Here is a 12,423-nt window from a genome sequence, read left to right on the forward strand (position 1 = left end):
TCAGGTTGTGAGATTCAAATTGTTCTAAATTGAGGTCGCAAAGTTCAGGATACTGCTGGAAAAATAATTGGTGTAGAAATTATTTAAATTTTTTGCTAGTAAATTTCACAATTACTTACAAAGAAATGGCAGCTAGTAAATTTCACAATTACTTTCAAAGTGTTGTCTTAGTAATAATTTTTTTTTTTAATTTAAATTTGAAATGGGAAAACTTAAATTGTATTATTTTGTAAAATGTACTTATCTAAGATCTCTTACATGAACAACCTGAACAATGTACAACACGGTAAATGAAGTCACTCATCTGTTAAAGCCTGAAAACAGACGGAGGTAAAAAACATTTCAGCTTCATGACACATGGTGTGTTTATTTGTGGGCCAGGATGGCGTCGTATATCTTGCCGGTGTTGTGGATCTGGATGTGTGTGAATCCAGCAGCGCTCAGCAGACGACTGTAATCTGAAGCCTTGCGCTCACGACCCTCCGTCTGCACCAGCATGTTCAGAGAGTAGAGCTGCGCCGTCAGAGGACCGCTGTTATCCTCATACAGCAGAGCCTCCACCAGCAGCACACCTCCACCTGCACACACACACACACACACACTGTTATCCTCATACAGCAGAGCCTCCACCAGCAGCACACCTCCACCTGCACACACACACACACACACACTGTTATCCTCATACAGCAGAGCCTCCACCAGCAGCACACCTCCACCTGCACACACACACACACACACACACTGTTTATCCTCACACACACGAGCCTCCACCAGCAGCACACCTCCACCTGCACAGACACACACACACACACAGACACACACACTGTTATCCTCATACAGCAGAGCCTCCACCAGCCAGCACACCTCCACCTGCACACACACAACACACACACACACACACACACACACACACACACACACACACAGACACACACACACACACACACACAGACACACACACTGTTATCCTCATACAGCAGAGCCTCCACCAGCAGCACACCTCCACCTGCACAGACACACACACACACACACACACACAGACACACACACTGTTATCCTCATACAGCAGAGCCTCCACCAGCAGCACACCTCCACCTGCACACACACACACACACACACACACACACACACACACACCACACACTGTTATCCTCATACAGCAGAGCCTCCACCAGCAGCACACCACCTCCAGCACACACACACACTGTTATCCTCATACAGCAGAGCTTCCACCATCAGCACACCTCCACCTGCACACACACACATACTGTTATCCTCACACACCAGAAGCTTCAACCAGCAGCATCGCACGCACACACACACACACACACACACACACACACTGTTATCCTCATACACCAGAGCTATAGCCAGCAGCACACCTCCACCTGCGCACACACACACACACACACACACACACACACTCACACACACACACACACTGTTATCCTCATACAGCAGAGCCTCCACCAGCAGCACACCTCCACCTGCACACACACACACTGTTATCCTCATACAGCAGAGCTTCAACCAGCAGCGCACGCACACACACACACACACACACACTGTTATCCTCATACACCAGAGCTATAGCCAGCAGCACACCTCCACCTGCACACACACACACACACACACACACACACACACACACACACTATTGAGCTCATCTCATAGACTCCGTATCAGGCTAATGACATGTTCTAATGACACGACCCCTAAACAAACCCTCACAGAAACCTGTGCAGAACACTGGATTTAAACACAAATATGATTTGGCTGAATTATGAGCTTTTTTAACTAGTAAGGACACATAAAATATCCTCATTTATTGGTTGTCATGATGTTTCTCTATACAAATGAAGACATTTGGCTCCCACACACAGCTACCTTAAATAAATGGGAGTGTTGCATAGACCTCTATTGTTTTTACATACTAAGGAAGCCTGTTTCTGGCACAGGATTGTAAAAAAAAAAAAAGTAATAGCGAGTCTTTATTGCAGTAAATTGTGAGAAAAAAAGTTTCCTATCTGTCGGTCACTAAGAGACGACATGGGGGTTCACTTGGGAGCCCCAAACCTCTCTGACTTTAAGAGAGTTTTCCTGATGCTCTCATCTCACAGGTTGGCCTGTTTGGCAACATTGTCGAGGACTTTGCCCAGTAGTTCTCAGCAGTACAGAAACAGACTGAGGCAATCCAGCACATCCTGCTCCGACATGATCCTCCGTCTGCTACTGTTCTGTCACAGGCCCCACCTCAGTCTGCCCGTCGCCGAGGGCACCCCCCTGTGTTTTCCTGAGCACCTCTGCTCCATGCTGAGACAGTGTCAAGGCCAACGCGACAAACCTCTCTCAGGACTGTGGCGCCCCTTGTGTGCCAGCTGGCCCCTAAGTCCTCTAGAAAGATGATAAAGCAGCCCTGACATGGGCAACCAGGAGATGTGGGAAGCTGCTCTTTCTCAGAAGATGGTGAGGACAGTGCCACTCCTTCCCCCGGAGGAGGGCCAGGTGGAGAATCCTGTGTTTTGTGTTTTTTCTTTTCGGCCGCTGGTCCAACAGACCCATATTCTTGAAAAAGAGCAGTTTCCTTTTCCTCTAGGCTATCAGGCATGTGGGCTGACAGTGAGCGATGTGCTGCCTCCTCACTCTCGCCCCCACAATGGCCCCTATCGGCAGCACCAAAGAGATCGCGGCTCGGGAACGCGTTGCCACTCCAAGCATCTCTGGCCAGTCCCTCTGAGGACACAGGAAGTCCTGCTGTGATAAGCCAGGACACGATTCCTTCTGTGCCATCCAGCATGACGTCCCACCGCTCCACCACCGCGGGTGCATCGATTGTCTTTTTGGTGCCACTTGTACGGAGTTTGGAGGCATGGCTTGCACTGCCCAACCCGTTCCGCTGTTCGACTCAGCTACATGATTCAGTTCACCAAGCGACCTCCCAGGTTCAGTGGCATTCTCGAGACTTCGGTGGCAGACTTCGGTGGCAGTCCGAGATGCCCCTGTCCTGCGATACGAGATTGCTGTCCTACTGGCGAAGGATGCACCCTCCAGCTGAGATGAAATCAGGGTTTTACAGCCCTTACTTCATCGTGCACAAGAAAGGCAATGGTCTTCCCTTCAGCCTGACCCTGGGGAAGAAAAATCTCATCATCAGGTTCTTGAGGGGTGCCAGAAGGTTAGATCCTCATAGGTCACCTCTTATGCCCTCCTGGGATCTCTCTAGTGTCCTGGCTGGCCTTCAGAGGGATCCCTTTGAGCCTCTGAACTGAGCTCAAGTTCCAGCTCGGGCTGGCCTACTTTCACATTGTCCTGAGACCCCAGCCTCGATACATGACCAAGGTTCCCACCACACCCTTTCACGAAGCTCTGAGCAGCTCTTTGTCTGCTACGGAGGTCAGCAAAAAGGGAAGGATGTCTCCAACAGGGGGCTGAGCAGTCACAAATTTGTGCTGGGGCGTTGGTAAGGTTACAATCTTTGTGTAGCATTTGTCTGACATGCAGTCACTTGCCAACATTTGCAGCGCTACAGGGCTGTGACGGGGTTCGGGTTGTGGTGCTTTACATGTCACCACGACATAACTCATAGTGACGGACAGATAGGGGACGTTTAGGTTGAATGTTTAACCCTCGTTCCCTGACGACAGATAGAGAGACGTTATGACACCATGCGCACAACCTCGAACCAGCGCTGGTTGCCAGGACAAGTTCTCGGCTCCTCAGCATAAAACCCGAAGAGTGGATGCCTATTTATACCTGTATTCAAGGAGAGTGGCTCAGGTATGCAAAATCCACTAGCCAAATTTCATTGGCATTTTCTCTGAAAGACAGAGAGGATTGGGGCTCCCAACTGAACCCACTATGTTGTCACGACATAATGGCTCCATTCCCTCCATCAGGGAATGAGGGTAACGAACATAACCAAGACATTCTTTTTATTTTTACTTATTTTATTTCCTGTGCAAGGAGTATACTTCCTAAAATATTTAGATGTTTAAATTAATTAATGAATTTATTTATTTATTTATTTTTCATACCATTTTTGCAAATGGTAAAAAGGAGATTTTGTCATGTTTAACTAATTTCTATATGGTTAAGTACACACACATGCACACAAATCCTTCATGAACTTTCATCCTCAGATGACACATTCATAAACCAAGCGACGCAGTATCATCATGTATCATTTATGATCACTTCTGTTGGCTTGTTTCATATTTAACAGGCTGAATGTGTGATTAAACAGAATAATTCAGCAGAAAATCTAAATTCTGTCATTCTTTCAGTCAGTGACGGCACACATTCGAGTGAACTGTACCTTTAAGAGGGTGAATTTGAGGTGAAAGAGAGCCTCCTATTGTTGTGAGTGGATGAATTATATAATGAGCTTCTGGTGGTTTGTGCTGTAGTTTAGCAGAACTAGGCCCGAGTTTGTGATGAGTGTTTAGTTCGCTCGTCTTTTTTATAGAGTCAAGAAGCAGCACACACACACACACACACACACACACACACACACACACTGTGCTTTAGCCTCTCACACCTTCTCAGCAGCTGAACAGGTGTGTATAACAGTGAACAGACACTTTCCCAGCAGCCTTTGCTCTAGACTCATTTCTGCTGTTCATTTCTTGCACAGAATTTCTTCAGTATATTCATTTCTGATCTGAGCTAAACTAACACCTACAGATGAATTACAATATGACTAATGATCTAATGCAATAAAAAGAAAATAAACATGCATGACTGTGTCCTTTACATTATTAATGAGCCAATGAACTACTCATCCCATGATGCTTTGCCAATTTAGTAACTGAATTATTGAGTTAAACAATTATAAGACTTTTTATTATTTTATCATGATTTTAAGATTTTTTATTTTTTTTTTTGTTTTTTATTTTTATTTGATTTTTTATTATTTTATATATATACATTGGTGAGAGTAAAGATTTCTAATGAGTATTTACAAATATTTCTTGATGAGATTTACAAAAAGATTTCTATTTCAAAGAATCCTGAAAAATAAAATGTATCACGGTTTCCACAGAAATATTGGGCAGCACGACTGTTCTCAACATTGATAATAATCAGAAATGTTTCTTGAGCAGCAGATCAGTATATTAGAATGATTTCTGAAGATCATGTGACACTGAAGACTGGAGTCATGATGCTGAAAATACAGCTGTTTGACAGATATTCACATAGAAAACAGCTATTTTATATTGTAAAAAATATTTTACAATTTGTACTGTATTTTTATATTTGATATATTTTTACATTTTAATAAATGCAGCACTGCTGAGCAGAAGATACTTCTTTCAGAAACATTTAAAATCTTAATTTATGTCAAACCAGTACTGTATGTCAGTCATTTGAGATTCAGTTACATAATTTGCAATGATTTATGGAATTAAATGGCCCCTCTGAGCTCTTAGGATTATGAGCAGTTAAGTTCTCCACCAGAAATTTAGCAATTATACTTGTGTCTCTACAGGAGCAAATATCAAAAATCTGTTCCACTTTGGAAAGAATGAAGAATAATATCCGCTGGGTTCTCTGTACTGTGTGTGTGTGTGTGTGTGTGTGTGTGTGTGTGTGTGTATGTGTGGTTGTTTGTTTGTACCTGGTCTACAGGACTGGTAAATCTTGGCCAGCAGCTCCACACTCCGCTGGTCAGTCCAGTCATGCAGAATCCGGGCCAGAATGTAGAGATCGGCCTGCGGGAGCTCGTCCTTAAAGAAGTCTCCTGCCACACACACACACACACACACACACACATACAGGAACAAACAATCTACTGATGCATCACTGTTCAGACAAAGCAAGAAACACTCATGAATCACAATTATCAAACATATCATTAGAATGTCAAATCATTTTCATGCAAGACTCACACTGACTGACAGCATTGATATTATTGTCAAGGATTAATCTGTGCATAGGTTTCATTTTTGGGAAAATAAATATCTAAATTTCATAACTGCAACTTCTGGTGAAAAACAAACTAAACAACAACAACAAAAATGCACAAAAAATAAATAATACAAAAACAACAAAAATAAAAACAAAAATTGTAACGAAATCATTAACCAAAATAAAAAAATTAAAAAAGAAGAAAAAAGACAAAAACTCAGAGCAAAATTATAAAAACTTTACCTAAAATTAAAATACAGAAACTATAAAAAATAAAATCTAATTCAAAATATTAACAAAATCTATAAAAGTATATCAATGATACAAAAGTAACAGAGACTTTACACTGAGCTCATAACACAAGATTATTACATCATCCACTTTGACTGAATTTTGGAAATGTAATATACTGTACATTTCTGTATGGAATGAATAACTTTTATGATGCTTTATGGGATTCTTTGCTCCTTTCTGGATCATGACAGCTGTGAACTATGAACTTAAAAGCTGCATGAAGATTCTTCAGAATTTCTGCTTTTGTGTTCCAGGAAAGGTTTGAAACAATGTAAATAATGACTGATGTTCTTTTAAAAAGATAATACAAGCTGTGTTGCCAGATTGGGTGGAATTTGAGTTATATAGTTATATATTTGATTATATGGATTAAAATGAGTCTGGATACATTTTGGTGTCAGTTCTGGATTGGCTAGATTTATATCACTTTCTTTTGGCAGTGAATGTTTTGGGTGGATTTTGGAGAGATTTTGGGTTGGGAATGGTCGACCCGATCTGGCAACCCTGAATACAACCATCATAAAGAGGCAAATGCAGCACCGGCATGACATTAACCTCAGCGAACGTGATGAATCAATCCAGAACAGAACAATAACTCCTAACCCTTCAATGGTATGATTCCCCTAAGCGCGCACTCACACACACACACACACACACACACACACACACACACACGTACCTTCACAGAAGCAGATCCGCTCATCTTGATTGGACACAAAGTGCTGCTGGGATGTTCTCACGACCTTGGGAAGGTCAAAGATGGTGACGGTGGATTCGGGGAAGGCCAACACACACTGTTTGGCCAGAGCGCCGCTGCAGCCTGATCAGAGGAGAGCAAGAATAAGCTTCACACGAGCTTCACACCGCGGGCCACACATTAATATTCTTCAGTCACGTCTTCCACAACCATCTGGAGCCTCGGGAACACAGGGCAAGACACTGTCCTTGAGGAGAAACTTTATCCTGACATTATTAACTCCCATATAAAACTACCATTCTGTCATTATTTATCATCCTCGCTCTAAAAAGAAAGGCTACAAATGTGGGTTTTCACAGCACTGTGATAGAAAAAAACATTTTTGGTTTCCCAAGGAACCTTTCAGTGAACAGTTCCTAAATGAACCATTTTTTCTTAGTGTCAGCCACATTTTAATAACCTAAAAAACATTTGTCCACTATAAAGAACCTTCAGTGGTCCTATTGATGTGAAAGGTTCTTCATGGAACTTCAACTCAGTAAAACAAGTATGGTTTTTTTATTATTATTATTATCTTTGGTTTAACCAAATATGAACATTTTGCTGCAAATGTGCTCATCCTCAGTTCATCCCAGATCAGAATGAGTTTGTTTCTTCATCAGGTTTGTAGAAATGTAGCATTGCATCAGTGTCTCAGCAATGGATGCTCTGCAGTGAATGGGTGCCGTCAGAATCACAACAATCCACAAGTAATCCACAGCACTCCAGTCCATCAGTTAACATCTGGAGAAGACAAAAGCTGAAACAAATCCAGCATTAAACTAACTATTCCTTTATTGTCTTCCTTTAACTGTTCACCATTTCTTGAAAGTTTATTCCATATTTAATTGTTTTATCCATCTTTAATCCATCTCGATTTTAAAGTGCCCCTATTATGGATTTTTGAAAATGACCTTTCATGCAGTGTGTAACACAGCTCTAAATAAATGAAAACATCCGGCAAAGTTTTAAATCTGAAAGTGCACCATGTATAAAGTTATTGTCTCTCAAAGAAAGAGTCGACTCTGAATCATTGAAACGAGTCATTTTTAAAACGAATCCCAAGCCGTTATATGTTGAAGTGATGAAACATTAGCATATTGCCTGCCCACTTGTTGGTGTTTTCGTGTTGGTCTGAATGAAAATGCAGCTTCATTCTTTGCCACTAGGTGTTGCTTTTGGAGCAGTAAAAATAGACAATGAAAGTGGTTTTTTGACCTTGCATGCATGTCAACCTGTTGTTGGGGGCTCCCAAAACCAAAATATGAACCTTTCATAACCCATAATAGGGGCACATTAAATATTCCAGCGGTGTGACAAATGCATTTTTAAAAGTGCAAGTATTTCATGTAGTTTCTCAGTTAACACTGCATGTACAGTGACAATAAAGTAATTTAAACATGCAGCTTAAAGCGGTTTATTAAGTGTGTGGTATTCCTGTAGGACTGTTCTGTCAAACAGCAGAGATGAAGTAATGTGTGTTTGATGGAGAGTCATCTGCGTCGTGTTCAATCTCACTGAAGGCTCATTAGCGCTCCACAAACACTCCACATGTTAATGTCTCGTCATCATTAGTCCAAACCACAGCAGACTCTACAGATGATTCCCTCAAGGCTTCTCCTGTTTAACACGTCAGGCCACACAAATCAGTGTAGATCCGAAGCGATTAAACCCACAGAGACCAGAGGGCCTTCTCAATAATTGAAGGGAACACTTTCAAGACGCTTCATAGAAGCAGAGGAAAGACAGTGTGACGGACACACACACACACACACACACACACACACAACAAATATCTTATCGACTCCAAACCTTTTAACGTTAAGATTATTTTTATGCAAAGTAATAACAGATACATAAATAGACTTTGCAAAAGGAAGAACACATTTCTCATATCGTGTATCAATGATGTCAAAGGTTGTGTGTTCAATCAAACTCCAGTATTTTGGTACAAATTAATCTGTCACTGTTAATATATCTAACACTAATGCCTGCTCAGTCACTGCTGTTCATGCATTTACTCAGTTCTCAGTAATTAACTGTGGAACAAATAAATATCAGTGTTAGGTTTGGAGAACAAGCTGTTCTGTGTCTTAATGGAGCTTCTTTTTTTGAAGCATCAGCTCCATCTTGTGGTTCTTTTCCCATTCATTCTCAAATCTGTCTGCAAGCTCCTGATTGCAGTCACATGTCTTAGTTTCCTAAGTGTTTTACCTCCGAGATCACAGATGCATCTGAACGGCGACAGATCGAACGCTGTGATCACATCACGGCCGCAGATGTTCCAGATAGAGTTCATCAGGTGCATGAACTTCACCATCTCCTCATCAGACCTGAACACACACACACACACACTTCTAGTGCAGGGATTTTATTGTTAACTAACACTAAAACTATTACTATTTATTTATTTATTTATTGCTTACACTTTATTTTAAGGTGTCCTTGTTTCAGTGTAATTATACTGAGTAATATTAATTAACTACATGTACTTACTATATGGTTAGGATTAGGGTTTGGTTTAGGATTACTTGTATATAATTATACTTGATTAATTGTTATTGTTATAGTAAACAAATGTAACGTGCATAACAAGGACACCTTAAAATAAAGTGTTACCTTTTTCTTTACTCAAATAAAATAAAATAAAAGATAAATATTACACAAAAACCTAAACTGAATGAAAATGACTACTTTTGCCTTGGCAACTAAGTGAAATAAGTTAAACTGAAACACCAAAATAACCAAACTAATCCTCAGAAATGGGATATTAATAAATTCACCTGTACATGGCTTCAAACAGGTCTTTGGAGTTCACGCCGAAAGCCTTCTCATACTGGTTCTTCCCTTCTCTGAGGAGGAGAAGTCATGAGAGAGAAGAAGGTTGACAAACATCAGTCAAGATGCAGAGTTTGTTCACAGATCCATCAGGCTTTGATGGCTCATAAAGTCTGATGCAGTGAGAATATGGAGGAATATGGTGCAGATGCTGATATTGATGTGATGAAATGTAAATCAAGGAGTTCTTTATAACAGTACAGCAGATACTGACATTAAATGTGACCCTGCAGCACAGAAGCAGTCATAAGTAGCACAGATATATTTGTAGCAATAGACAACAATACATTTTATGAGTCAAAATTATCCATTTTTCTTTTATGACAAAAATCATTAGGATATCAAGTAAAGATCATGTTCCATGAAGATATTTTGTAAATTTCCTACCATAAATATATCAAAAGTTAATTTTTGATTAGTAATATGCTTTGCTTTGGACTTCATTTGGACAACTTTAAAGGTGATTTTCTCAATATTTAGATTTTTTTGCACCCTCAGATTCCAGATTTTCAAATAGTTGTATCTCAGACAAATATTGTCCTCCTAACAAACCATACATCAATGGAAAGATTATTTATTCACCTTTCAGATGATGTATAGACCTCAATTTCACAAAACTGACACTTAAGACTCCAGGGTCAGAAATGATCTAAGTATCAGTCTGTGCTCTGTACCTCCAATAATCTGTCTCAGTGAGATGAGATGTAATGATCCAAACATATAATGCAGTGATTGAAAGATGAAGAAATAAAGGCTCCTCAGAAGATGTGAGATGTTCTGGAGGCTTGTGAAGATCATTCCTCCGCTGAGGAACAGTGAAAGTAAAGCTTCTGGAAACAAACGCTCCTCAAAAGATCCTGATGATCAGATTTGAGACTCTAAAACATGATTGATGGAGAATCAAGTAAAGCTGAGATGCTTCAGTCCAGTAAGTTTTCATCTGGAGAGATTACTGCAGTTATTTTGACCTTTACTTGATCAAAATCAGTTAAGAAGACACATGAAGTGTTTCTACAATTACTGTAAAAGAGCTTTTACTGGATTAAACATTCTAAACTATCAATCAGACGACAGAAGACACGAGGAGATTGAGTGAGAAACAGGTCTAACAGCAGAGTTTTGGTCATTTAGAGATGTTTGCGTCTCAAATCTCACCGGACGGCGTCGCTCAGGTAATGCCAGCACAGGTAGATGGTTCTGGAGCTGTACTCGATCGACTGACACAGAGACCTCGGGCTGGACTTGAGCAGGAACATGCTGGACATCTCTGTGTTACTGTACAGAACTAGACGAGATGCGGGGAAAACACAGTTAACCACAACACACTTACATCCAGCTGTAAAACAAGCCTTTCAGTACAGATGAGAAACTTCACTGTAAATGTGACTGATTAATACTTCTATTATAATACTGATATAAATTTTACAGTAAGTTACTGTATGATTCTATGTATCTCATTTGGTTTAGAAAAATTTTTGCTTAGAAATTGCTAGTAAACTTCACAAGTAATTACAAAGAACCTGCAAGCAACATTGAAATAAACACGACATTTTCAAGTAGAAAACCTAAAATAGTATTTTTGTGTAAAGCGTCTCCAATAATCTTTATTTACAACATTATTTTGAAAATTAAATTAAAACCTTAATTAAATCAATTAATGAAATTAAATTATTGTTACTGAAAATGAAATAAAAAATAATTGAAATAAACTAATATATTTTTAAAAATCTACTTGCTTTAGTTGCAAAAGCAACATTATTAATTTTCATGATACTAAAACAATAAAAATAGAAATAAAAAATAATAGTGATGACAAAAAAACTAAAAATTAAACTAAAAAATGAAAATGAATTTAAAATTAAATATTAAAACATTAAATATCAACTAGAAATAAAATAGTCTATAAAAATAACACTGGCTTAAGGGTAAATACACAGAAAGTTGCTAATTTCTTATTTCTTTCATTTAACTAACACTGAATAACTTAACTAGCACTGGAAATGAAATGAAAATGTATAAAAATACAAAAAACTAATACTGATAACAGATTGAATATGTCTCTTTTTTATATTTTTCCCATTTGAAATATTTATAATTCATAGTGTTTACATGTACAGTCTGTAATTTTTATAACACAGGTTCACTTTTTCTCCAGTCATATGCCAAACATTCTAGTTTTCTCTAAACAGTCTTTATGTGATTATGAGGAGTAGCTGCTGTAGTGAGTCACCTGCTCCATGGGGGTCAGTGTTTGCGGTCAGCAGCTCCAGACTCACACAGGTGTTCAGCAGACGCTCGATGCCATCCTCACTGCAGCCCAGAGCCAGAGCCAGATCAGACGCAGACGACTGAGAGCCCTGCAGATGCTCAAACACACCCAGCTCACACGCACAGAACAGAGTCTGACACACACACAGAGACACACACACACACACACACACACACACACAAAGGGATTTACTGTCACATGACTCACAAACATCAGTGAAGAACTGTAAAATCATTCACTAAACTCTACATCTACAACTGTTTACACTCGTGACCATGGAGCACAAAAGCAGTCATACTGTAAGTAGCACAGGTATATTTGTGGCAATAGCCAACAATACATTGTATGGGTCAAAATTATCCGTTTTTCTTTTATGACA

The 12,423-nt window shown here is 39.8% G+C and overlaps 1 protein-coding gene across 1 annotated transcript; it reads right to left on the reverse strand.

The window, feature by feature from the left end:
• Nucleotides 1-252: 252 nt before the first annotated feature.
• On the reverse strand, nucleotides 253-12,183 carry asmt (acetylserotonin O-methyltransferase; the record flags this gene model as incomplete). The annotated part of the gene is made up of 7 exons (XM_042730458.1): nucleotides 253-578; nucleotides 5,618-5,740; nucleotides 6,881-7,021; nucleotides 9,152-9,270; nucleotides 9,721-9,789; nucleotides 10,931-11,060; nucleotides 12,006-12,183. Coding segments are annotated over 7 exons (972 nt in total), but the record flags the coding sequence as incomplete, so codon positions are not given.
• Nucleotides 12,184-12,423: the final 240 nt, after the last annotated feature.

This window comes from Cyprinus carpio, chromosome B9, assembly GCF_018340385.1.
Source record: "Cyprinus carpio isolate SPL01 chromosome B9, ASM1834038v1, whole genome shotgun sequence".
Lineage (NCBI taxonomy): Eukaryota > Metazoa > Chordata > Actinopteri > Cypriniformes > Cyprinidae > Cyprinus > Cyprinus carpio.